Here is a 26,669-nt window from a genome sequence, read left to right as displayed (position 1 = left end):
CCGGTGAGGTGGTGATTTAATTATGGTCGATCTTTCTCACACGCAGCGCGCGGTACCGGAAGCGATGCTGTAAATGGTACCACGGATCACAATTAGCAGCTGCCTGGATGGGGTAGCGATCGATCATACGGGTCCGTTTCTCCAAGTTTTTTTTTGGGCAAGAGAGACGGGATTTTTAATCATAGTACAAAGAATAAAGCGTGAAAAACCAGGGTGAAAGTCACTCACAAACGATCGATCGAAGGCGATCGTATGATGTTGAGCCCTGAACCTTACACAATTCTTGATCGGTAGCAACATTGTCACTTTATTGCCAGGTGGAACGTTTAAATCGGTTTCCTCTGCCGGCTAGACTGTCACGAGAGCAGGCTATATATAGATGAGCCCTGCAAGAGCCAGCACGTGGTGCCGGTGAGTCTTGCTCAGTTGGCAATCTTTCGAATTTAGAACCGGTGTACAATTTAAATATGATGACGTTTGTCTTTACAGCTATCCTTGTGCGGGTTTGTTTTGATCATCTTCATCATTGAAATTGCTTTGAAAATATTTCTAGCGACGTATTCCTACAGATAACGGGGCGGTCCGGTGACCGAGGCGATAGCAACGCCGATATTCACACGGAAAGACCGGGGTTCAAATTCCATCCAGCCAAGCCAAGCCTTCCCCATACATAAGGCTGAATACTTTGCTGCCGGTAAAATCCAACTCACGGTAAGCCAGGAATGGCTGGCCGAGACCATTCGAGGTTGTTAAATGCCAACGAGGAAGTTCCTACAAAGCTGGTTGCAACTGCTGTTCGACAGGATTGATCTAGCTCTAGCGAGCTTACTATTACTTTGCTTCGTGTCCCTTTGCTTTGCTCAACGGCAGATTATCTGCATCGCCACATACCCTTGCTAGACTCCTAATTGAGGCTTACGACACTCGGAAATGGCTAGAGCGTTGGCTCTCTCACTCAGGGACTTGGGATCTTATCCATGGACTACCTGAAACCTTCATCCGAGATCTGATCTGATGGAGTTTGGGGAGCGTATAGCCGGATACGTTTGCCCATATAACTTGTTATCCGAAGTTACGATCGTACCAAGGTACCAGACATCCTCTACCATCCCGAGCTGCTCTCATTCAACTGGTCCCCGCTCCGGCTCTATCACGGTTTGCCTGGGTTTTCAATCCATTATTGCATTATATTATACTTATTATTGTCATTTTACTTTGTTTCCAATTGACATATGGCTTTTCTCCTTTTCTACCTTTTTTTTTGTATATGACCTGATTCAGGATTCAGGAGACGTATTTTTTCAAAACCCTCAAGAAAAACATTGTCTAAAGTTATTATATTCTAGCTCATATCCTCTAGATTCCCCGTTCTTTGTGCTAAATATTTAACTCGTTATAATGAGGATTATTGTCTTGAGCAGTTGGCTCATTTCCTGTGCATCTTCTCATTTTCGATCTGATGAACTTTAAAGCGATGTTTGTTCAGCTGTTTGCCCATCGTGAAGCCGGCCGGACAAAGATTACAGCGGAACGGTTTCTCCTTCGTGTGAGTGCGTCGATGCACCTTCAGATCTCCAGCCAACGCGAATCGTTTGGGGCAAAATTCACAACCGTAAGCCCGTGCATCCTTCTCGTGGGTTAGAAGATGATTTCGCAGGTGGGTAGCCTGTTTAAAGCGGCTGGAGCAGAATACACACTCGAATGGACGATGCTCCGGGCAATCAAAGTTCGTAACATGCTGCTGGAATGATTGCTCGGTATCGAACGGTTCCTTGCATCTGGTGCACACGAGAAATCCTTTCGAGAATCGGCTAAGTTCAGCATGTTTCCGCTCTCGGTGAAGCTGTAGCTGGCGGGCGTAGATAAACGATTCGTTACAGTGTGTGCAGCGATACTTCTGCTCACGCGTGTGCATTCGTGCAATATGCTTCTGCCGGTTGCCGGACGATGAGAAGCTTCGATCACAACCGAAGGTGCATGGGTACGGTTTCTGCTCGAGATGGATTTTCCGGTGGAGATGCAGATGGCTTGAGCTGGCACACTGTTTCCGGCAGACGTCACAGACGTGTTTTCCGCTTCCGTTCCCCTTCGAAAGATGATAGTTCCGGTGCCATACGAGGGAAGCCTCATGCTGAAATGCCGTCAGACATAGATCGCATACCAAGCGCTGTGGATGTTGTTTTGAAAGATGAATCTTTAACTGCTTGACCGATGCTAAACTAACATCACACTGACGACAATGAATTTGAGAAGCACCATCCTTCTTAGGGTTGCCCGGTTCATCTTCATGAAACAGTAATTGGTGCCGTTTTAGATGCGATTTACATTTAAATCGCAGCTGGCAAATATCACACAATAAAAGGGTTGGAATTGGCACCACATCCTCATCCGCCTGGGACACTGTCTTGAGCTTCGACTCAGCCGCCGTTGCTCCGTCGATCTCCGTAAACAGCTGATGATCACCGTACAGCACAAAGTCCACCGTTGCACCGAAGGGCAGCTCCTCGAATGCGGGCGGCAAAAACTCACTAGCTTCAAAGGTGACCTCCTTAGCGATAACACTACTATCGTCTCCCGCAATCAGTGGCAACATATCACAACCATCATCGTCTGCAACCACGAACCAATCGATGCGCGAACCCGCTGCACACATCCTGCTTCCACAAGCGGTTAAGAGTCGACGGGAACTGGCGGCATACTGAAACGGCAAGCATCGTTTTAAAGTGGACCGTCTTATTTACCCCCGTACTCGACTGATCCGTGTGTTCCGTATTTACCTCAAAGCCCTGCTGACTGGCGTATTATTGTACGTGACTCACATGATCGACACTGCCTATTCACTGGCAGTCTCCGATGTAATGTATCCGACTTTGAGGTCATTATCTGCAATCAACCTGTTTCTTGCGAATTCCTTTAAAAGTCCAACCGCTAGCGCACACATTTTTATGTGCGTTTTTATTGCTTGACTTCATGTTTTATCCATTTCGTAGGGGGAGGTTGCTCGCTTTTTGAGCGACTTCGCGTAAAACTTGTGTTGTTTACAAACAAATCGCAGTTTGACAGTTCTTCGTTCCATCGATGACACAAGGTTTTGTTGTGTTTAACGTAAAGTCGCATGGATGACAAATACGAGAACGTTTTTTAAAATATTTGTAATTACTTCAAGTCCAAATGTTTTTGCTTTTCGGTTTTTTTTATTACAAAATTACTTTATCAATCTTCTTGCTGTCCCAAGAGAACTGTGCTTTTAAAAAATAAAGTAAAAATAAACCGTTCAATTCTCCAGCTGACGTTTGAATTTTGACGTTGAGTTGTTGTGTTTTTTTCAGCTTTTCTTTTTACCAAAGCAAACGGTGTGGTTTGTGTTGGTGAGCTCGCTCGCTGGTATTGTTGTCTATGCCTTCGCGCCGTTCGGTTGGAGTTCTTCTTGGTGCAGGGCACCGCGGTGTTGTGATTTTCCGCGAACTAGATCAAAATAAACGGGCAAACGTTAGCATATATTCGACGAACCGTCCGTTTGTGAGTGGTATAGTGCTGTTATATTCTCGTATCAAATAGATATCACCCAATCTAAGCGCAGTGATTCGAAAGCAACGGGTTTAGTGCCCAAGGTTCCTGATGTCGGGAGAGTTACAGACCATGCATCTGGAAAATGTTTGTCGCCTCTGCCTGACGGATGCCTCCGAGGCCGGGGACATGTTTCCGATCTTCCCGGTTCGTGGTGGTAATCCGCACAGTCCCACGTCCGTGGTCAATCGGATACTGCAGTGCACATCTTTGAGGGTAAGTACCATATTAAGTTGTGTGGTTGTGTGGTGAAGTCTCACTGAAGTCTAGGCTTTGATTTACTAGACTTGCGAAACACTTCAGTAAAGCTAAACCAAGGAGAAAGGGTCGTTTCATTAAAAAAGGTGATGCCAAGCGAAAAGAAAATGGAGAGACGTTCACGGTTTCAATAGCCCTCGAGTCGTACATAGCTCAGACTCTCCTGTGGCCTCGATAGCGTTTCCTACGTACTACGGTGCTTCACCATGTCTACCATATCGAGCAGATTAGATGTGATGGATGATGTGCTCTCTCTTGGGTGTAGTAACCGCTGGGAACGTACCAGGGTAAAGAGTGATCTCATGTACCCTCGCTATGGGGTATTACAAGGGTATAGAGAGATGAAGGAAGAGCACTGCCGTACCTGCTGGGTAGAGGTGCACTTCAACACGAGCGAAGTAGGCATGCTTGGCAACAGTGCTGTAGTCGAAGTCTTAGCAACGCCTTGGATCTCTAGCAAGCGTGGAGATGAGATGGAATGATGCAGAACATCATTTTGTCGCTGAAGTAGACCTTCTGTGACCTAAATTTGTCCTACAAAACGAAACTTTGCAAACTGACTTGAATTCGTGATGTTCTGGGTAGAGTGTAGAGCTACCGATTCTATGCTCTTCACCGTCATCGTTTTTGCTGCTGTTTCTGGACCAAGCGTCCCTGGAAATTGGTCTGCTTATTTCGTGATAGACAACCACAACTAACAAACCGAAATGAAGCATTCAACAGAAAGGATGTCAATACTGACAAGAATGCCTCAGCGAAATGGATTTCTGTTTTGCTCTTCTTAGAATGCAGGCTTTTTATACCAATATTAAAAATTCGATGAATGGGTTTGCTATTGTCCGTAAAGCACAAAAAGAAGAATTAAAGTCAGTTGACTTTGGAGTTTTGTGTATCAAGGATTGTATTAGTGTGGTTAGATAGGATAGATGAAGACCTTATTTAGTTCATCAGTATTGCTGGTACGCTGGAAGACGTTTCTGATCTTCTGCGTGTCGAACTGCTTAGTTGTCGTCGTGATCCTTTGTTACGTCGCGAACCCTTCTACGCTTCCCCTGGTTATCGGGTGTGCTCCTATTTCAATAGTCGCTGTGTTGCTTTTGACATTGAATTTGCATCGTGTTACTGTTTTTTATACTCTTAAAAGACAGCAGAAACGGGTGTCGAATCCCGTCCTGATCGTGTTTCCGTGCACAGGGCTGCCTATCCAACTAGGGATATAATCAAGTCTATGATGTCAGAAATAGTCGTCCAAGGCCTCCTGAGCTTGTAGCGTCAAAGAAAAGGACGCAGAAGGTAATGTTTAGCTTCTCATGTGAAGACTGGATAGGAAAACTAGAAGTCTAAAAAAAACACTTAATGACAGGATTAGACCTACTCTAGGGGTTGCTACAAACAGCGAATGAAAAATAGAGAGATCAAAAGAACTGGCGAAAAAGTTATAGAAAAAAAAGAATCAAGCTATTTGATATAGACATCCTGCTTGACTTAGTCGTTTGACAGGATGTCAAGAACTTCTTCTTCCTCTCCCTTGGCACTACAACCTCGAAAGGTGTTGGTCTTCTATTTCTGGGTTTCTAAGACTTGATTTTACCCGTAGTAAAGTAGTCAGCCTTACGTATGGGGAGGCGATCTGGATGGGATTTAAACCCTGGTCCTGCCGTGTGAAGACTGGCGTCGTTATCGTCCGCCGGACCGCTCTACTACTCGCAAAGGTTACTGTGTTTAAAACAAACTTTGTCTACAAGTAAAGAACTGAATTATACTTAATCCTGTATCATGGAAATAGAAGACTAACAATACAACTACGTGGTATCAATAAGTCTAGTAAGTCAGAAATGCCAGCCATGACCTAACAGGTTGTTAATTTAAAAAGAAGAAAATTATTTCACGACTCAGTCATGATCTGTAGTCTAGAGCCTGAACAGCATGCTAAGACTGGAAGATGGAAAAGAGAAAATCTAGAAAAAAATATATGGCATATATCCAATCGATACATCGCCAGTACGCCGAAGAAATGCATAAAACTTTCCAAAATCAATCCTGGATTCACATTGCTATGGACACCACTCTCACACCAACGTTCAAGAGTTCAAGCTTCAAGAGTTACTCGTATTCCTAGCAACACATCAGATCATCGTGAATGCTGTTTCGAAAGGAAGGGCAAAGCGTAATAAACGCTCTCTTGGCCTCTTGCAACTGCAGTCGGTTTGACCTCTATGGTCTAATGGTAGACGGTGTGTGGTTTGAGATTGCTGAACAGGCAGTCTGCGACCAGTAATTACGTTTAAGAGTTGGAAGATGAATAGCTGCCATGTATACACTAATCACTAATATACTAATGTAAATAATATTATTGATATTTATAGTTGTAATATTTATAGTTAATGATATTCTTAATGTTAAAATAGTATTAGCTAAATTAAAGTATTGGTCAAAATGTGTTTCAAGCAATACATCTTTAGAGCATTGAAATTGATTTGCAAACATAATCAAAAAAAGTCATACATTTTGAGCCATGCTCAAAAGTCCTTATTCCGAGTACCCAAGCGAATGGCAGGTTCATAAAACTCAGAGGATCCGCTGCCAATCGGTGGTGGCCCGTAAACTTTACCCCTGTGTGTATGTGTGCCCGCACACACTTATATGCACAGTGTGGTAGAACCCGTCTGGTTAACCATCGCTGGCGCGCTGTCCTTGTACCTGCAGAAATTCTACCGTAAAGCATCATCAGCAGCCTGGCTGACATTCGTGTAGCACGGCAAGTAGACAGCCGTGTACAGCTGCAGGTAGAATCGAACGGATCCATCGGACACATGACGATGATGGGTGCTCTGTGTGTGCTACAGAGTCGCATCGTATCCCGTATCTTGATACACGAGGAGATACGCCAGATACAAACGGACGGGAAGAGTACGCACGCGTTGCTATGTGGCCCCGGTACACACGAGCGACAGAGAAAAGATGCCGTCCGTCGCGCTGCTGGCTGGATTTGTTGACGAAGGATCCCATGGCTAACGACGGGCTGGGATGGGAAGGAGAACAAAGAAGATGATTTTTCTTTGCGTGCGTTTCGTTGGGCTTACCTTGCCGTGTAGCCGCAAGTGGCAGCGCCGTCGACGACGTGTTCTCTCGCTTACGCTCCCAGCAAGCGCACCGGGACCGGTTCCTCTCGTCGTACTCGACGGAACGACGACGCATCATGTGCTCTCGAAAACATCGGACCCCGAAACATGCCATGCTGTGGGTGACTGCCGTCTGCTGCTCTAGAGCTGTGCGAGTGTGGTTTCGTCCGCCGCATCTCGTCCGTCTTTCCGTCACCGCTGCCGTCTCACACCGCCGGCGGAAGCTATTGTGCACAAGAGGGCCCCTGGTATATGTGCGACCAAGCGGACGCCGCGGTAAGTGCTGCAGAGACTTGGAAAACTACCAACTCTCTGGTTCGATCTCGACGCCTGCTGCTGCTGCAAGATGAGTGGGTACCGTCGTCGTGCGTTGGATGCGCGAGCTTACACACTGTTGCAGAGCGGGGGCTGCCGCACCGTAATTCGAAGCCATCGGGCACATCGAAGTTGCGAACGTGTTTTGCTTCCTTTCCCTTTACGGGCGACCAGCACGAACGACGTCCAGAGAAATGCTTTGCTCCGAAGCCGACGGGAGTTAAACAACCCCCCTTGGCAGCAAGGGGTGGGGGGATAGGGATCAGCGCAATGTCATGGCAACTTGCAGCTGATGATATCCACAGTTCAGATCTCGGCAGACACCATCGGTCCCGATTCGATGCATTACGACGGCATACCATGATAGATCCGCACGAACTGATGCATAAAGGAAGAAACTTTCTGCCCGGTGGATTGGAATGCTTGGAATTGCTATTCGAATGACGACGTCAAAATCAGCAAAGTTTCTGGAAACGGCTAGAACATTGTGGATATGCTTCCCTGCTGAATCATTCTCCACCTGCCAAGTCAAGGCGATGGAGAGATGTCAAAAGCTTAGTACGCTCACTGGAAGACATCATCGTCATCATCATCATCATCGTCCGGGGGCCGTTCCGGTACGATGACGCCAGTGTTCGTCTCAAAACCGCGACCTCAATCTCAAAATTCCTGCAGGCCTAACAGCTCCCATTCACAGTGCACAGCGCCACTAACGATGGTAACGGGTGTTCAGTCGAAGAAGTGGTTGACTGGTTCGCTCAGCGTTTAGTAGGCAGCGCAACGGTTGCGATGATGGGAGAGAGGGCCCTCTGCACAGCCAGGGCCTGCTGGATGTGTATGTTTGAAGCTCGCACTGGCGAGGCGAGAGCGCTACGAACGCCTTTGCATGGAAAATGACGGCAACGTTGCTTTTTGTGTTTGCGGGACACTACTGTGCGCTGTTGTACGAGAGCTGTACGATGAGGGTTCTCCTACCCCTCACATCGACGCCGCGGACGTCGACATCCTTATCGGGGTGGATCGTACCCAGTGAACGAACGGAGAGCGCTCTGCAGACTGTGGCCTCGCCCTGGTACTCGAAACCGCACATGATGGAATGTTCACGTTCCACAGCCGGTTTCGACCGAGGCCAACTAGGGCGCATGTAGATGGTGGATTTTTATATATACCTTGAACAAAGGAGAATAGACGGCTTGCACCAACACACCTTTGCACCATTTGAAAAGCGATGTGATCTTGGATTGTGAAATAAGTAAATAACGTTCACAAGGATAATGAACAAATTTTGTCCATTTTTTTTATGGGCGAGGATCTTTCTCCGTGCCCAGTGTGCTCCGCAAGAGGGTCATTAGCTGACAGGTGGTGTGTACGATTGGTACCTCTGGCATAGAGCATCCGTGCACATAAAGCTGGTGGTACTGTGCTATAAAACAGAATTACGCCCGTCAGCATCCTCTCCTGCTTTTCCCACCAACACACTTCACATCCCTTCGACGATGATGCTGTGCGAGTGATTTTGCTCTCGCATGGTGCTCTCCGGTGCTCCGGTGCTGCCGGAGAAATAACACCGAGAGCCATGTGTACGAAAATAATCGATAGCTAAAATCCTCACAACTCGTCCGCACAACTACGGGGCCAAAAGTTGTCTTCTTGTACACGGTGTTGCCGGTCTCTTCGCTTGCGTGCTACTTGCACGTTCTTCGCAACCAGACATGTTTCGCCTCACTCTCCGTGTGGGGTTTTGGCCTGTTGGGATGGCGATGATGATGATGATGATGGACGGGACGGACTGTGTACGTGCACGAGGTCGACTTCTCTGCAGGACGCTTGTACATAGCATGTAGAGTGGAAAGGCAGTCAACGTTGACGCCGCTATGCCCGTACGTATTACAGTCGTACAGTGCTGGTCTCTTGGTCCCAATGGGGTACACACACACACTCTATGCTCTATTTTTGGTAGACTGCACAGAAGAGGGTATATGGTAGACACTGCTGAGCAAGGCGTGTCGGGTAGCAACAGCTTGTCTCAGCTATATGTCAGACAGCAACAGCGCACACAACTGCGATCAAGTTTATCGATTTTGTTTCCAGTGAGCAAGCAGGCAAGCGCACCCTTACCCAACTTCATTGGCATACGCTCTTCGGTCTCGGAAACGATCATTATGATGCATTATTATATTATATTTAGTATAGTATAATTATAATATATTAAGTTATAACTATTTATTTAAGCTTAATATATTGTAAGATATTTTATATAAAAGTTTTGTTAATTATAACTAACTACAATGACTACTTAAATATGTTTAAGTTATTATAAAAAATTGTAAAAATGCAATAATTTTTTTATAACATAAATTATTAAGAATTTCACCAAATTAGCTTTCCACAAGCTTCAACTGTTGTTGTCAAACAAAATTATACCAAAACGGTTATATTTTTCTTCAAAATCGAAACCATTGGTCCATAGTGCTCATAATCCTCCCCCAGGGGAAGGAACTGCAACGCGTCGCAACAACTTGTCGAAAGTTGTTCCCGGTCCGGGCGAGATTCCAGAAAGACATAAAATATTTTTATCCTTCGCCAAACTTCCAACGGCTTTCACTGGAATCGACATTCTGCATGTACTGCCACACTATATGCACCCAATTTGCTTGAACTTACCAGTGTCCAACTCGACTCTCGCTCTCAGAATCACAAGAATGGAAGACGCTCACTCTTATCATCCTATACAGTGCTCGTCACTACGTGGCCCTACCATTACCACTTGCTACGGCAACGTGATTTCCCTTCTCCGTATCGATTATCCTCCCCACAGAAAACTGGAGGCGGTTATGGAAATACATCCCCCCGCGGCTCCCGAGTGAAGGGATGGCTCAGATTATTCTGCGATCTCCCACATTTTCCATTCCCTGTTAAATGAGGGTTGGATTCGAGATCTCTGGGAACACGCATTTGCGCTGTGCGTAATGGACGGCTTCGTGAAAGTGTCCTAACTCGAACCCGACCCGCCTCATACCGAGAAATCTCCAGTATGGCTTCAAACCTTTCGGAAGGATAGAAAGCAACAAAGAAAAAAGGAAACTAAAACCCTTGGCAAAGAATCTCGTAGATCCTTTATTGGACGCGACCCAGTGCCGTCCCGGGTCGGGTCGGTCAAAACATGCTTGCACCTAACTCTGGTGAACGCTGCTCTGGAGAGGAACAAAAGCTGACAGATAAGGGATTTACTAGGCGAATCGCTGGTATGGTGGGCGTAGGAAGTAAGGGGAAAAGGACTTATTCTTCGTTCGGCTGTTAAGATCTGTTAAGCATTCTCGAAAAGCAATCTCTCCCCCTCCGCCTCTCGAAAGAGTCCCCGACCATTCCCGTTGAACTCTGGACTGGTGTTGTACGAGTGCGGTAGTGCTTGCTGATGATGCCCCTGTCTTGCTGATGTACGGCGATGCACGCCGCAGCCGCCGAAGCGGAGAGCAAAATTGGTCACGACGACGACGATGATGATGATGATGATGACGGTGTGGATGATGCTGCCCGATGATTCTGGTGAGTCGTTGGTTAGAGAAGAAAGATATTTTGCCGGATAATGCGGCCGTAACACGCCCCCGATGCGATGGACCGGCGAGATGGACCGGAGCATTTTGTGTGGACTGTTTTATCGTTGGAATTGTTGGAAGTTTTCTTTGTGAAAGTTATGAAAGTGTTAAGAAGTTTTGAAGAGACTTTTTAACGATCGTATTCAAATACATATACTGAAGAACTTAATGAACTTTAACGAAGGATTTGAAGTTTCGTTGGGGAATTTCTGTAAACTGATCAACTTAAGCAAACAGTCCGATCGCTTCAAACATGGCATACACGATGTCAGCTATCAAGTGCGCGAAACCGGAACTGTGTCCCGCCGTCAGTTCCGCTCTCTACCGTTTACACCCGCACGCCAGTGAATCATCAGTGCCAGTGAACAGAGCCCGCAAGCATCCACGGCACAGTGTGGGATTGAGTGATGAGCAAAAGAAGCCTCTTGAATGGGAGCCTTCTGGCTGCTACCATCATGACGTGCTTTCGGCGTACATCGGCATCGGCCACTGCCGAGAACCGGCTTCAATCTCATCCAACCGAATGCGGGACGGGTAAGAAGCAGTGTTGTGCTTTGCCGCCGCTTCCTTCACCCACTCGATTCTGGTGATCCGATGATGCTTCCGCAGCAAGATTTGTAGAGCATGCGCAGAAGCGTCATACTTTGCCGTGTGTTCTTGGCCTCCTTGCTCTCTGTGGCTTTCGGGGTTTTTGCTCGGCGTTCACCCCTCTGCAACTCCTACTGGGGTTAGAGATCTTCGTCTAACGGGTACCGTTGCAAATGGTGGTGTTTCAATGGCAAGCGCTCTGCTATGTGCTCTGGCTGCCGAGCTGAACTGCACTGTGCCAGAGACACTGGAAAGAATGGAGCTTAATCTAGGGGTCTGTTTGGGGTGTAGTCAACCAGGTCAGCCCAGCCAGCCAGCCATTCCAGCTAGCTAGTAGTAGGTAGCGTGGTGATGAATGTGTGTTCATCGCTCTTCCTGTGTGCTTCTCGTACTCGGATTATCGATTGCTGCGAGCCGGTGGTACAGATGGATCCCCCAGGCTTATTTCTCGGTCTCGATTGGGCTTTGGGCCTGAGTGTGTGAGAGATGCTACGGGGCGATTGGATGGACGCTAGGGACAGAGATCCTTTCTTTGCTTCTATCGATTTTTTTTTGTTGGATCGGATACGGAGAACAAAGTTCCGTTTCGTCCGGTGACTTTGGTGGGTAGTACGGAGAATTTGCTGAGGTTATGTTTTTGGAAGTATATGCTTTTGGAAGAAGAAGGTTGGATCTTATGTAGAGAGATCGAGTGATTCGATAGAAATGATTTTTTTTTTAGGTTGGGAGAATGTTTTAAGGCTATGTGTTTGGATGACTGTTTAAATCTTTTTTGAGTTCTCTATCTTGTTGGTGTAACGATCTATTAGGTCCTAGTCGGAAGGCTACGAGTGCAATTTGAAACGAGTCCTTTAAAGATTTAGGAGGATAGCTCAATCTTTAAAGTATGGATCAGTTAAAGTTAGACAATGGACTTGATACATAGATATTAAATTTAATGTCTATTGTGCCTTATCTGAACTTGAATAGATTATCCTTATTTACTTCTACCTCCTATTTAATATAGTTGTTCGGTCCGTAAAAATTGTAATTCAATATCTCTTCTAAGAACTGATGGAATATCGGGAATAATTAGAGATCCTAGTCAGAAGAGTATAAGGTTTAAATAAGGAATTTCTGGGAGTAACAGATAATAAAGGACGTGAAATAACGACGTTGATTAGAGATAAAATTGTCAAGTTGTAGTTTTGAGGAGAAGAAGCTTGTGAGAAGCTGTCAACGCTACTCAATCGTAATATGATTGACAGCGGAATAATCACCGATAGAGATTTCGAGCAATAGAACTTCACACTAGCTAACCTGGCCGATGCTGTCGGTCGGATAGAGCACTGGTGTGCATCATGTAGTAATCTGGATTGGTGCCACATAGCAAGAGATTCAGTTGTGGAATGAGATCCATTGGGCTTTAAGAGTTCGCTTCATGCTAGAAAAGGAGGATTTGTTTCTGCTTCTTCTCAGGCAGGCTAGGCTAGGCAGTTTGCGGAATGCATTAGGGGTTCCCAATCGCTCCATCTTGGAATGCTATTATTTTTGTGATTCTCACTATCTTTGTGCTCTCGGTTCGTTCCGTGGGGCGTTTATAACGAACGTCACGAGTCGTTGTAGAGCGACGTGGGTACAGCAGGTACTACTTGAGAGTTTTATGCTCCTTGATGTTCAATATTGTCGACGATAGAAGTTTTATGGTTTTTTTTTTCTTCATAAATGTGTCGTGGTACTATGCCATTGGTGTAGTGTTTCAGTGCTGTTGAAGCGAGCCTCCGATGTCTTGGATTTGGATTTGAAACCGCCAGCTTTGCCGTTATGGATGGTGGCTATTGGCAGTCCAATCATGTACAGGTTTTATTATTTTATTTCCGGTCAGCATCACTTGTGATAACTTACTTTAAACATCTCTTTAAATATTCGCTGCAAAATATAGCAGAATTGTAACGAACTTGAGGCACAAGATTCATTTCCAGCAAAAGATACTGTAGAAAATGCATGAAATATTAATTATTACACGAAATATGGTAAAGGAACAACACTATAAGCAGATAGTATAAATTGACGCACACGAACGAACTTAGAAGTGAATTAAGGGGAAAGTGACTTGACCAATGGATGAACTATGTAATCGAATAGGATGAACTTGTAACCGGACCAGTGAATAAACAGTATGAAATTGTAAGTCGAGCGCGCAACACTACAACTCTTTAGCGTCCGTCTGATATCACAAAAATCACTCCCAACCAGTGATAATATTCTACACACATTTTTGGTCCTTCGAACCGGATCTGGTGAAGTCGGTTTAGTGATTTCGGAAAAAATTCACTACGTTAATTACCGTACACAGTGACGTGAATCATCTCTGTGTTTGTGAGGAAACGAACAGTTCGCTGTCTTGCTCCGCATATTGGCGCGAATTGCTGTGAAAGGTCATTACGTGCACGTGAACCCTTGTATGTTCGTTTGTTTTCTCGTGAGTTGTGTTGCGATTTATTCAAATCGACTTACTGGAGTGAAAGTTGTTGTTACGCATCAACTTAAGGCAACAGGCAAGCTTAGCGTCCCGCGTAGCTTAGCTTCATCGGAAATCTACGCCATTGCGAAGCGTGGTTCCATTTTAACGGCCATCACTCCTATCGTATTCTAACGAAACTTGCATGCAACGCAGCAGGTTGTGAACAATTTCGAATCAAATTCAAAGTGAACGTTACATCGTCTGTATTAAGTGTTAGTGAAGTGCAGAACATTGAACTTTGTTCATTTTACGTGTGTGTTAGTGAAGCAACGTAGAAAATGGAGAAGAAAATCAAAGCCGCGCAATTAAAAAAGCGCCAAGCGCAAATGCTTGTGAAGAACATTGAACAATTTAAAAACGATTATAGTGAAAGTGATGTGGGTGAAATACCAGTGTGCTTGGATCAGCTAGAACGGCATGTTCAAGATTATTTGAACGCGGTAGCAAAACTGGAGGAATTGGAAGAATCTCCCGAAGCGTTAGAAGCTTTGCTGCAAGAGCGATGTGAAATGGACAGTGTGTACCGAAAGGTGAAAGGATTTTTGTTGCAAAAGCAACCGTGTGAAGCCAATCCTCTCAACGCGTCGATTTTGCAAGCCAATTCTAGCCTGAACTCAACGGGTAATTTCGGATCAATTAATGTGCGGTTACCGAAAATCGATCTCCCCACGTTCGACGGTGATACGACGAAGTGGCTCACGTTTCGTGATCGCTTCGTGGCAATGATCGATTCGTCAGCAGATATACCTTCGATACTGAAACTTCAGTATCTGTTGTCATCATTGAAGAGTGAGGCGGCGCTGCTGTTCGAGCATACCACATTGACCGCGGACAACTATGCGACCACCTGGGCCGCGCTGCTGAAACGGTATGATAACCCGCGCATGTTAGTCCGTGATTATTATCGAACATTGCATCACCTTCCCGCGATGCATGAAGGATCTGTGGATGAATTGGCGCAGCTTGTGGACGAGTTCACGCGGCACGTGAACGGTTTAAGAAAGCTGAAGGAACCGGTTGACAACTGGGACACTCCCCTCACCACATTGCTGTTCTTCAAATTGGATTCATCAACCATCCTAGCTTGGGAAAAGCATTCATCGGCCAGCCCCAAGGATAAGTATTCAGATCTAATCGATTTCCTGCAGGATAGAATCCGAATCCTTCGTTCGTCCCAAACGTTAGCGAAGATATCTGAATCGAAACAAACGCCGGTGGCCTGTGGAGAAAGAAGAATGGGAGGAAAGGTTAGATACGTGAGCAATTCAGTGTCAACGCGGAAGCCAGCTAGCAGCACATCCTACGCATCCTGTCCATTAGAGTGTGCAGAGCCACACCATCTACGAAGCTGCCCGAAGTTCTGCAAAGGAGACGTAAAGTTCCGGCGTGAAGTGATTGCGAAGCATAAACTATGCTTCAACTGTTTGAACCCGAATCATCAGGTACGGTCGTGCAATTCCGTCTTCCGTTGCAACAAGTGCAACGCACGTCATCACAGCATGTTGCACGACGATTCACCGCCACAGGTAACCATGAACGTAGGTTCGAGCAATGAAATTGTGGTTCTCGAAACGGTGGTTCTCTGGTTAGTCGATGACCATGGCATTCGGCATGAAGCACGAGCGTTGTTGGATTCAGGATCCATGTGCAATATCGTGTCCGAATCCCTAGCGCGGAAGCTGCTGACACGTCGTACAAAGATCAACGTTGCATTGACAGGTATCGGTGAGGGTGTTCAGCAAGCCAAGGGTTCGATCATCGCAACGGTGCAGTCAAAGTCAGCGCCATTTTCGTCGCCACTTGAGTTCCTGATAGTGAACTCCCCTTGTGCTGAGATACCGACTGCCCCAATCGATGTTGCTGGTTGGAAATTCCCTGACGTTCCGTTGGCTGATCCTGCCTTTAACCTTCCTTCAAGAGTTGATGTGATCATTGGGAGTGACGCATATTGGGAATGGCATACCGGAAAGAAGCAGTTACTGGTCAAAGGCGGTCCTTGGTTGGTTGAGACTCCGTTTGGGTGGACAGTTGCTGGGAATACTTCCCACATTTCAGTCGCTAGTCCTGTTTCGTGCCACTCAATTAGGAGCCATGAGTCTCTCGATACATTGCTGCAACGGTTTTGGGAGAACGAGACCAATCTAGAGGGACCCGCTCTCTCGCTTGAGGAAGATGCTTGTGAGAAGCATTATGCTGCCACTACAACGCGTGATCACCATGGTCGTTACATCGTTTGTCTGCCTCGTAATCCCAGAGCAGATATAGTATTGGGTTCATCAAAGGAGATTGCGGATCGACGACTGATGGCTGTGGAGCGGCGATTGAAGATCAACCCTGAAATGGAGATGGAATATAAGCGTTTCATGCAAGAGTACGAGGAACTTGGTCACATGCGAAAACTTACCGAACCAGTGGATGATAGTGTTCCGCATTGTTATATTCCTCACCATGCGGTGGTGAAGGAATCGAGTACATCCACAAAAGTACGGGTCGTGTTTGACGCGTCCTGTAAAACGAGCTCGGGATACTCCTTAAACGATACGTTACTAGTTGGCCCAATTGTCCAGAAAGATCTACTAACGATTATATTGCGATTCAGGTCCTACGCAATCGCATTAGTGGCCGATGTGGAAAAAATGTACCGGCAAATTCTCCACAACATCATCGATCGGAATCTGCTACGTATCAGGTACCGAAAGAGCCCCCTGGATCCGATATCGACCTACGAGCTGAATACCGTTACTTACGGCACGGCGTCAGCTCCATTCCTCGCCACTAGAACGCTCCAGCAGGTTGCGCATGACCACAAAGATCAATTCCCGAAGGCAGTTGATCCCGTGTTACGTGATTTTTACGTCGACGATCTACTAACAGGAGCGACTGACCTTAACGAAGCAGTAGAAGTGCGAAAGCAAATCACCGCAATGCTCGATTCAGCTGGTTTCGCATTGAAAAAGTGGGCATCTAACGTTCCAGAATCGCTTCTAGATGTCCCACGTGAAGATCTTGCGATTCACTCAATGCACGAGTGGAAGGATGGTCAAGCTGTTTCGACGCTGGGGCTGGTTTGGGAACCCGCCAACGATTCGTTTTCCTTCAAGGTTGGCCTTCCACAACCAGCTGAAGTATTAACGAGAAGCTTGATCTTGTCGTACACGGCAAGCATATTCGACCCACTTGGTTTGTTGGGTCCGACAATCATCATCGCGAAAGTCTTTCTACAACGTTTGTGGAGTTTGAAGGAGAATGGAAAGGCTTGGGATTGGGAACGTGCACTGCCCGGTGAGCTTCAACAAGAGTGGAGAAGCTTTCATTCAACGTTATATTCGCTACGCGAATTAAGAGTGCCACGTTTTATCTCCCAACCTACAACGGTCAGCTTGCAATTGCACGTCTTCGCTGATGCGTCACAAAGTGCATATGGTGCTTGCTGTTATGTACGCGCAGAATCGACGGACAACATTGTGACGGTGCAATTGTTAGCAGCGAAGTCGAAAGTGGTTTCATTGGCGAATACGCACTCGATCGCCAGGTTGGAATTGTGCGCCGCACGATTAGCAACCCAACTGTTCCAGAAGGTGAGTCGAACGTTACCGGCATCTACGATGGCCTTTTGTTGGACCGATTCAATGACGGTAATGTATTGGCTGGATTCTCCACCACGTCGATGGAAACCATTTGTCGCCAACCGAGTGGCGCAGATACAGGAAGAAACGCGGATAGCTGAGTGGCGTCACGTTCCTGGTTGTGATAATCCAGCAGACGACATATCACGGGGTCTGAAGCCGGAGGAGCTGCTTAATTGTGAACGTTGGTGGCATGGGCCTCGTTGGTTGGCTTACAGTCATGATGCATGGCCAAATCATCCACCAGCAGTGAAGGAGAATGACGGTGTCATCGAAGAACGGGCGACGGCGTCACGGATTGTCACAGTTTCTACGAGGTGTGAGTTCCGTGACAAACTGTTCGAGCGATACTCATCATACTACAGGCTGAGACGAGTTGTAGCTTATTGTTTACGCTTCATGGAGTGCATCAAGGGAGCCAACAAATCATCGAGAGTAAGCTGCAAGGATGCGCCACACATCGAGGAGAAGAGTGTTCCACCGCTTACAGCCACGGAACTACGTCGGGCCGAACTGAAGTTATGCCAGTTAGCCCAAAGGGATTCGTTCGCGGAGGAGCTAAAGGTTTTAGCTCAAGAGAAGCATGTTTCCGACAAATCGAAGCTGAAGTGGTTGTCACCGTACATCGACCATACTGGTGTGTTACGCGTCGGTGGCCGGCTCGGAAATGCTGATCTTCCAGAAGAAGGACGACATCCAGCGATTCTCTCGGCGAAGCACCCACTATCGGTGTTATTGGCAGTGGCGTATCATCTTCAACTGTTGCATGCTGGACCGCAACTGTTATTAGCAACACTTCGTCAAAGATTCTGGTTGATTGGTGGGAGGAATCTCGTTAAGGCTGTTTACCACCGGTGTCACGTTTGTTTCAAAAACAAGCCGACTCTCGTGAAACAAAGTGTTGCTGACCTACCAACGTCGAGAGTATCACCGACCAGACCTTTCTCGATCAGTGGAGTGGACTACTGCGGGCCGTTTATGCTGAAATCACCCGTCCGCAATCGGAGTCCGACGAAGGCGTACATCGCAATCTTTGTTTGCTTCGCGACTAGAGCCGTACACATCGAGCTAGTGAGTGATTTAACTACTACGGCATTTCTGGCAGCACTACGTCGTTTTGTGGCACGCCGAGGCAAGGTGTGCGAGTTACACTCCGACAACGCGACAACGTTTAAGGGAGCTGCCCACGAGCTGCATCGCGTGTACGAAATGCTGAAGAAGAACGATGACGATCGCCGGTCTATCATCAATTGGTGTTCGTCCAACGAAATGGAATGGAAGTTCATTCCCCCAAGGGCCCCTCACTTCGGCGGATTATGGGAAGCGGCAGTCAAGTCGGCTAAAAAACACATTTTACGCACGATAAGTATAACAAGTATCGCCCAAGAAAGTATGCTTACACTTATTGCTCAGGTGGAGCAATGTTTAAATTCCCGTCCTTTGACCCCTTTATCCGATGATCCTTGCGATTTAGAACCATTAACCCCAAGTCATTTTCTAATCGGCAGCAACATGCAAGCAATCCCGGATGTTGACATACGACACCTTCCGACCAACCGACTCAAGGAGTACCAACTCGTGCAGAGGCACGTGCAAACGATCTGGTCCCGATGGTATCCGGAATACATCCAACAACTCCAAGCCCGAGCCAAACACATTAACAACGCACCGGTTAAGCTGGAGATCCATCAGCTGGTTATAATCAAGGAAGATAATCTTCACCCGACTGTTTGGCCAATGGGGCGCATTACGGCGCTGCACCCGGGCAAGGATGGTGTCGTGCGTGTAGTTACGCTACGTACGGCAGGGGGGAAACAAATTGTTAGAGCAGCCAATCGTTTAGCTTTGTTACCACGACCAATCGATACAAACGAGGGATTTGTGTAACCACATCAAGGTGTATGTATTTAGAAGGTGGATTTTTATCGATTTGACAGGGCGACATTTTAGTCGAGTTATGTCAGAGTTTGTTTACAAAAACATATGGTATGGGGCTACCAACATGAACAAACAGCCTCGATTCTCAGTCCTTTGAGCAATTTCGCTAATTTATGGGTCATCTTCGCATATTAAGTGTTGTCCCACAGACGATTGACGATATTTGGTTGCATTTTTCGTCAAAAAATCGCAAGCGATACCACCACCGGCGCCTCCTCCGACGCTGCCGTCACTCTTCTCAATACCCTTCCCCTTGATCACCACGGAACTGTTATGTCAGGTCGAGAAATGTCAATTTGCTCTAAACAACTCTACCTTCTATATCTACATACCTTGAACCACATGGTGCACTAATAATGTAAACAAACACTGATACCGACCCAAGCGAAACGTCAATTACGTATATATTAGCGAATAGGATACTGGTTAGCATGTTACATGAAGAAAAACAACGAATTTGCAGAAATTGAAAAGAATTCTCTTTTGGTGGCCGGAATGTAGAAAATGCATGAAATATTAATTATTACACGAAATATGGTAAAGGAACAACACTATAAGCAGATAGTATAAATTGACGCACACGAACGAACTTAGAAGTGAATTAAGGGGAAAGTGACTTGACCAATGGATGAACTATGTAATCGAATAGGATGAACTTGTAACCGGACCAGTGAATAAACAGTATGAAATTGTAAGTCGAGCGCGCAACACTACAACTCTTTAACGTCCTTCTGATATCACAAAAATCACTCCCAACCAGTGATAATATTCTACAGATACAAATGGCAGAGAGTAGGAGGAACCGAAATACTCGTGGCAACACTAGGAGAGGGAGCGAGACTGAAGAAACAAAAGTGGGTAAAAAAATGGTCAAGCAGATCAAAAGGTTCAACGGTGACGTGTTGAAGTGGTCCAACATTGGAATGTTGGGATTGAATATCTGCATTTGGTACACGTGTTACCGACTTTTTTGGTGAAGGTTTTGACTTGTAAGGGGATACTTATTTGTGTACGATTGATGATAGGTAATGAGGTAGCTTTACGATGTCCTTCTTTTTTGCTTTTTCCTCGTGTCTATAGAAGCGCACAAACAAATCTCTTCTAAGCTCCCAAAAGGAAAGTCCTTTTGCTTTATTTTGTTTTAAATGCTTGGTGGTTTTTGAATAAGAATAAGATAAGATTTTGAATAAGAAAGACCTCTGTTTCATGCAACCCATGACTCCAATGCCTGTGACACCTATCACAATTGAGGTGGCAGGTCCCCATCCCATCCCATACGGTCTATGATACTATCGCTACGGAAAGGGCAGAACTGCGGGTAACGAAAGTTGAGGAAGCTCTCCATAAAAGATAAATGTTCCAATCGTGAACGTCTTGCTGGGGTAAATTCTAAAGCTGAACTGATTTCTGAAACCTCAACCACCAACTTTTAATGCTATCGGTCCGCCGCCAACATTCTCCGACAACTAAATCGTGCATCGTCAGCAAAACCCGATGGTGCCGATTTGGACGTGTCTGTGAGCAAGAGTTGACCGTGCTCGATTGGCTTTTTTGGTGCAATCGTTGTGTAAACAAAATCGTTGCGCGAAGTGTTCGATCTTTCCTCGTCAGCACTTTACGTGTCTGGGTGATCGTGGAACCTCTGTGTTAGCAGATCATCGTGTGCTGGTGCTGTTACTTGACTGTCTACGTGCTGCAGGGTGATGACAAGCAATAACGATACGTAGATGTAACTTTAAAAGGCTAAGATGAGCAAGTAGTTTTATAATAGCATTGGAGTTTACGATGATGAAAATTAAAAAGTCATTCAAGTAATAATTGAACAGCTTGAACACAGCTGTTAAGGAGAAGAACACGTGATTTGCTCTAAGACTAGTTGGCAATATATATTGAACGTTTGGGTGGGTACATGAGGACAATAAAATAATATCACTAACTTAGAGGGCTGTTTTCTGAAAGGTCTCTCTCTCTCTCTTCTTGGCCTAACAACCTCTTAAGTTCGTGCCTGGCAATTTCTGGCTTTACTAGAGACTTAATGATACCGCATAGTTGGATAGTCAGTCGTTACTGCGGGAGAACGGTTCGGATAGAATTTGAACCCCGGGCCTGACGTGTGAAGACCTGCGCCGTTGTCGCCGCTCCCTTTAGATGGTTAAGGCAACGGATAGATTCATCGCTATGAAGAATAGTTTGGAAAAGCACAGACAAAGAGATAAATATATTGTTCAGATCGGTTATGCTGCGATCATACACAACTCTGTACTGAACTGACAGTTTCTGGATTTAAAATATTCCCTTCGAATGTAGAACAACTGACAAGGAAATCCTGGGATCTCTCAATAGAAATTCTGATTTTTTTTATTCATAAAGAACGGCCTGGCCGTATTGCTTAAAACTTAATTACAAAAATTAATACAATTCACGATGGTTTGGAGACATTTCCTTCTCCAAACCGTGAAAGTGCACCTTATCCCAGGTGAGCTCGGTCGATCCGTTAATAATAATTCCGTCATCCAAATTCGAGATTTTGTTGGTAGCGAGGGTCGGTATCGGGAGTGCTCATCTCATCCCGTTAGTTTTTGGGCTATGCCATCGTGAGTATTCTGCGTGTCGAGATCCAGCGTTCTTCCATCCCTCTGGCTTGTCTGCTTTCTTTGACCGTTGCAACCCGCCATTGCAACGGTGTAGTTTTTAGTCCTGGATCATCCAGGATATTCCGCCTATGCCATATCAAGCCCCTCAATCATCGTACTCATTCATACATTCATTCATTCAATCAGTCATTCATCATCATACACACAAGCGCGATACAAGACATATAACACAAACAGTAGGAGTGGAAGGAAAGAACGTAAGGTACTGAACTGCAATACCATTCGCTCGGCAGAACTCAAAAATAGTCCTCAGGTAGGCATTATACCCGCCCCCCAGGCAGATCTCGAATTGGAACGTTGGGCGTTCTGCCGATGTCCCGAACTGCGTCCAATAAGGAGGGTCGTGCTGCCTCGTACTCTAGACAAGACCATAGAATATGATCTATGTCATGGTATCCGAGGCCGCAGTCACATGTTTTGGAGACCTAAGCCTAGACATCATTCGAATGAACGCACGGTCTCCTGAGACGCCTTGGAACCAGGGCTTCACAAGCTAACTTGGGGAGTGATCGCATATAAAAACCTCCCAAGCTCATCTGTGTCCCACATACTCTGCCACCGAGCCATGCAGAGAGATTGTGCGACACGCATGTGCTCGTGAGGTAGGATTGGCCTATCAAAAAGAGACCCTTCCGAAGTGCCCTTTTTGGCCAATTGATCTGCCTGTTCATTGCCTAGAATACCGCAATGAGCGGGCAACCAAACAAGAGATATTCGGAAAGATTTTGCAAGCAACGAGCTTAAGACCTTTGAAATTTCTTTCATAAAGTAGTCTGGGCTCTTAATTGCCTTCACAGACTTTAGTGCTTCGACAGCGCTTAAGCTGTCGGAGAAGATGAAATATTCGTCTGGAGGACAAGCACTTATGATCAATAAGGCGTAAAAGATTGCGGCGAGCTCCGCTACGTAGATTGAGCATGGTCGGCGTAGTTGAAAAAATGCTTTGGAATCGATGTTATATACGCCAAAACCGATGCCCTGCTCTGAGGAGGATCCGTCTGTGTAAAATTGGTTTCGGTTCAAATGGTCATACTTTTCCACAAAAATGCTGGGAATTGTCGTCCTGCGAAGACTATCAGAGGTAGACTTTGTACCCTCTCTTAAAGAGGTATCTACTATAAAACGAGAACTGCCGGACCCTGGCAAGCTGGCACGATTTAGATATTCTGGACTGCTAGAGTGTACCTGTAAAGAGGCAAAATCATGATATGTGCTCATGATTTTGCATTTAGATCCTGTCTCATGCAGTGTGTTGAAGTTCTCGATTAAAATTCTGAAATTGATGTCCTGTGAATTCCCATTGGAGATGTAGTTTTAGGCTGATGCAGCATCTCCGATGGAAGAACCCAATTCGGATATGAGTTTGAACATTGACGCTGGATGCTGATAATCTGAGGAGCTATATAAAAGCTTGCATTGGAGTGAATCTTAATGAGCCTGAAGTTGGAGGGTATCTTAAAGTTAGAAATAAGCTTGAACGACCATGACGATTCATAAAAGGGCCCAGAGCACGTTTAACTGCATGCAAATGACGCGGGTCATAGTTTTACGTTCTATGGATCTTTAACCATTACAGTACATGAACTATTGAACAACTTTACAAGAAGCTGTTAAAGACGTTCTCGTGTATATTGAGGACCTTCGGATTATACCTCAGAAAACAATATTTTAGCAACACAATCACGGGCTTATGAAACAATTCAAGATAATTACTTGGCTCCTTCAGCTACTAATTCCAACTTTCCTTTTCTCCTTACCCCGCTTTCAGCTCGAACAAACCGAAGGAGTGCCCGCCACAATATGCGAACTGTGCAGCGTCCGGCTCGAGGATTGGCATGCCTTCCGCGAGCAGTGCATCGGATCGGACGAATACCTCCGTGTTACGCTGCGTCGCGCATTCTATCCCGACGAAGGACAAACATCACAGATGAATCCAGCGATTCCCGTACCACCACCACCACCATCTGCTGCTGCCGTTGCTCCTCAGCCGGTTGGTGCTCAGTTGGGCAAATCCATCACCATCACCCCACCATCCTACACGGACGATCTGTCGCCGAAAGGGACGGCATCACTCATCGGAAGAACCGTGTCGAAAACACCTCCACCGCCAGCCTCGTCGCGATTGAGCTTAGCCAAACGTCGGCAGAGCACGTTCGAGTTTCCCGTTTCGGATGGGAAGGGAAACCCTACCGACCAGACCGTTCTGGTAGAGGTGCTCGGGGTGTGTAACGACCCGGAGCCCGGCAAACGAACGTCGTCGTCCTACCCTTCGTTCGAGCCGGCAAAACCAACCGGCGGTTTCAACTCGATCGATAATACGCTGCTCGAGCAGGCCAGCTGGTCCAAAGAGTACTGTGCACGGGTCAACAATCTGATGGTGGTGGTAAGCGGGACCCGTCCGTACAAGTGTAAGGTGTGCCGCCGAATGTTTAACAACCGTACGAATCTACGGCGTCACATAAAGGCACTGCATGCGGATGAAGTGCTGGAAGGGGAGAGTCCACCACCGGAGTGTTACGGGTACGGACCGATGCAATCGTATCTGGAGCAATCGTCACACCACGGGGACACGTCCCAGGCGCCGGTGGTGAAGAAGAAACGGAAGAGTACCGATCCACCGATCACCGGACCGTACAAGTGTGAGGTTTGTCCACGATCGTTCAAGATGCCGGCCCATCTGGCTGTGCACCGGAAAACGCACCGGCAGATCGATTTCGATCAGTCCGAGCTGTCGAGAGCGATTGAACAACAGAAGCGTCAGATGCAGCAACAGCAGCGTGAGCGATCTTCGTCGGCCGTTTCCTCGGAGGTGGATAGAGGGCGCAAAACGACGACGACGACGACCACGCTCGAGCCGAGTGATATTATACAGCTTTCGGACGATGATGAGGAGGAGGAGGAGCAGGTGAAGGAGAAGGAGGCACGCACGTTCGGTGCGAACGATGATCTGGATGATGGATTTGATGAGGAGGAAGGCAGTAGCTCAAAGGAAACAAGCTCACTCGAAGCAGATCTACGGCCCGATCCTTCCTCACTGGCGATTGTGGAGATCGGAGCCGTCGACGCGGATGTTGCGCCGGTACAGCACATTAAGGGCGAGGATGAGGACGTTATGGTGGTACAGGAGGGGCAGGATGCAGCAAAGCCAAAGCCGGAACCAACATCTACCGGCCGCACTTCCATCCCACCGGGACCACTCTCCTCGAAGCTCAAGTACCAAGCGGCATCCGGTGGAAAGTCGCAGCAAAAGCCACTGCTAACAGCACGCCCTATAGAAGATCTCCAGCGAAAGCAACAAGGTTCGTCCTCCACCTCCTCAGCAACTCCCAGCGTCCATCGGTGTCATCTCTGCCGGCACACATTCCCCCGGGAGGATCTACTGAGGGATCATCAGAAATCGCACCAGCACGATTCACCGTGCGCCTATCGGTGTGGCTGGTGTAAGAAAGGGTTCCGCTACCGGCAAAACTACACGCTACATCTGGAGAAACAAACCTGCCGGCTTATAAACGCAGACCCCGTGCGTACGATGCAGCAGCAGCAGCAGCAGCAGGCGGGCAAATGTACTTAAACTTCCTATAAGGCAACTAAACTCGATTTGCTATAAAATATGAACGTTGCTATAATTGTGGATAAAATACTCAGGCACACTCGTTTTTCTGCCACACTTGGAATTAGTCTGGTTAGTTTAGGGTTTTTTTTGTTGTTGTATAAGTAAATATAGAATTTTGAAAGGGTTTTATTTCGGTGTGATAGAACAACAACGTGTCGGAGTTCGTTCCTACACGAATCGAGTTCGGGTCGACCCGTGAGTTCGACAAGTTCGGTCTGATCAATCCATGGGGCGTTCGACCCGCACTCGTTGGAACTAGATAAGCGTCCCGGAATCGTTCGGTAGGTTCGGAACGATCCGCTCCGATCACTAATAATAGTACACAATCGCGGCAGATGGTTTGTGCAATTGCATCAACTGAAGATTCCAGACTGATCCCAGGGATGCATTTTTGTACAGATAGTTATGCGACTAAAATTTTGATATTATTAACCTTTATTTGTTGAGGTTTTGTACTTAAATCATCTGCTGCGGTTGTATTTAGTTTTATAACCTTCCTCCCGTTGTTCTATCAACCGGAAACAAAACCCTGTAAGAGCGCGCAGCATTATTGAGGTGATTCAGAAACGGCGACCGGAAGGAGCAACTCGATCGTGGTGCTATAGTGTACTGAGTTTGTTGTAAGGTCCTTATTTAAAAACTGCAGTAGGAATTAAATGAGGAGAACACAAAAAGGAACGTGTGTGTTTTATAAGATGCCATAAACTTACGCTGTTCGTTCCGCTCGTTCGTGTTACATGAAAATGGGGTTCCATCTTTCCGTTTTTTCCTTTCTGTCAAACTGTTCCAGAGAAATAAAATGAGATATAGTACCAGTACCTGAGATTCCTTTCTGTAAAATAAGGTGATTTTTTGTTTACCTTTTTATCGGATGTCCTTTTTTCACTTA

The 26,669-nt window shown here is 46.4% G+C and overlaps 3 protein-coding genes across 3 annotated transcripts; 2 read left to right on the top strand and 1 right to left on the bottom strand.

Moving 5' to 3' along the window:
• Positions 1–286: 286 nt before the first annotated feature.
• Positions 287–3,053, bottom strand: LOC118503879 (zinc finger protein 271-like). Its single transcript, XM_036037632.1, has 2 exons — positions 2,778–3,053; positions 287–2,698 (listed from the first exon to the last, which is right to left on the bottom strand). The coding sequence occupies exon 2, from the start codon at positions 2,651–2,653 to the stop codon at positions 1,427–1,429; it is 1,227 nt and encodes a 408-aa protein (XP_035893525.1). The 5' UTR covers positions 2,654–2,698; positions 2,778–3,053; the 3' UTR covers positions 287–1,426.
• A 285-nt stretch (positions 3,054–3,338) lies between these two features.
• On the top strand, positions 3,339–26,600 carry LOC118503878 (zinc finger protein 433-like). Its single transcript, XM_036037631.1, has 2 exons — positions 3,339–3,783; positions 23,936–26,600. Exons 1-2 carry the CDS (start codon positions 3,619–3,621, stop codon positions 25,736–25,738), a joined length of 1,968 nt encoding a protein of 655 aa, XP_035893524.1. The 5' UTR covers positions 3,339–3,618; the 3' UTR covers positions 25,739–26,600.
• LOC118503875 lies at positions 13,704–20,205 on the top strand. Its single transcript, XM_036037619.1, has 2 exons — positions 13,704–19,466; positions 19,856–20,205. The coding sequence occupies exon 1, from the start codon at positions 14,228–14,230 to the stop codon at positions 19,460–19,462; it is 5,235 nt and encodes a 1,744-aa protein (XP_035893512.1). The 5' UTR covers positions 13,704–14,227; the 3' UTR covers positions 19,463–19,466; positions 19,856–20,205.
• Positions 26,601–26,669: the final 69 nt, after the last annotated feature.

Source organism: Anopheles stephensi, chromosome 2 (assembly GCF_013141755.1).
Source record: "Anopheles stephensi strain Indian chromosome 2, UCI_ANSTEP_V1.0, whole genome shotgun sequence".
NCBI lineage: Eukaryota > Metazoa > Arthropoda > Insecta > Diptera > Culicidae > Anopheles > Anopheles stephensi.
This window is presented reverse-complemented; position numbering and strand designations above follow the sequence as displayed.

Bases quoted from the DNA above. Each gene is read 5' to 3' on its own strand.
- LOC118503879 (XM_036037632.1), bottom strand. From the start codon at position 2,653: ATGTGTGCAGCGGGTTCGCGCATCGATTGGTTCGTGGTTGCAGACGAT.
- LOC118503875 (XM_036037619.1), top strand. From the start codon at position 14,228: ATGGAGAAGAAAATCAAAGCCGCGCAATTAAAAAAGCGCCAAGCGCAA.
- LOC118503878 (XM_036037631.1), top strand. From the start codon at position 3,619: ATGTCGGGAGAGTTACAGACCATGCATCTGGAAAATGTTTGTCGCCTC. The intron at 3,784-23,935 runs GTAAGTACCATA...CCCCGCTTTCAG, and splicing joins TGCAGTGCACATCTTTGAGG to CTCGAACAAACCGAAGGAGT.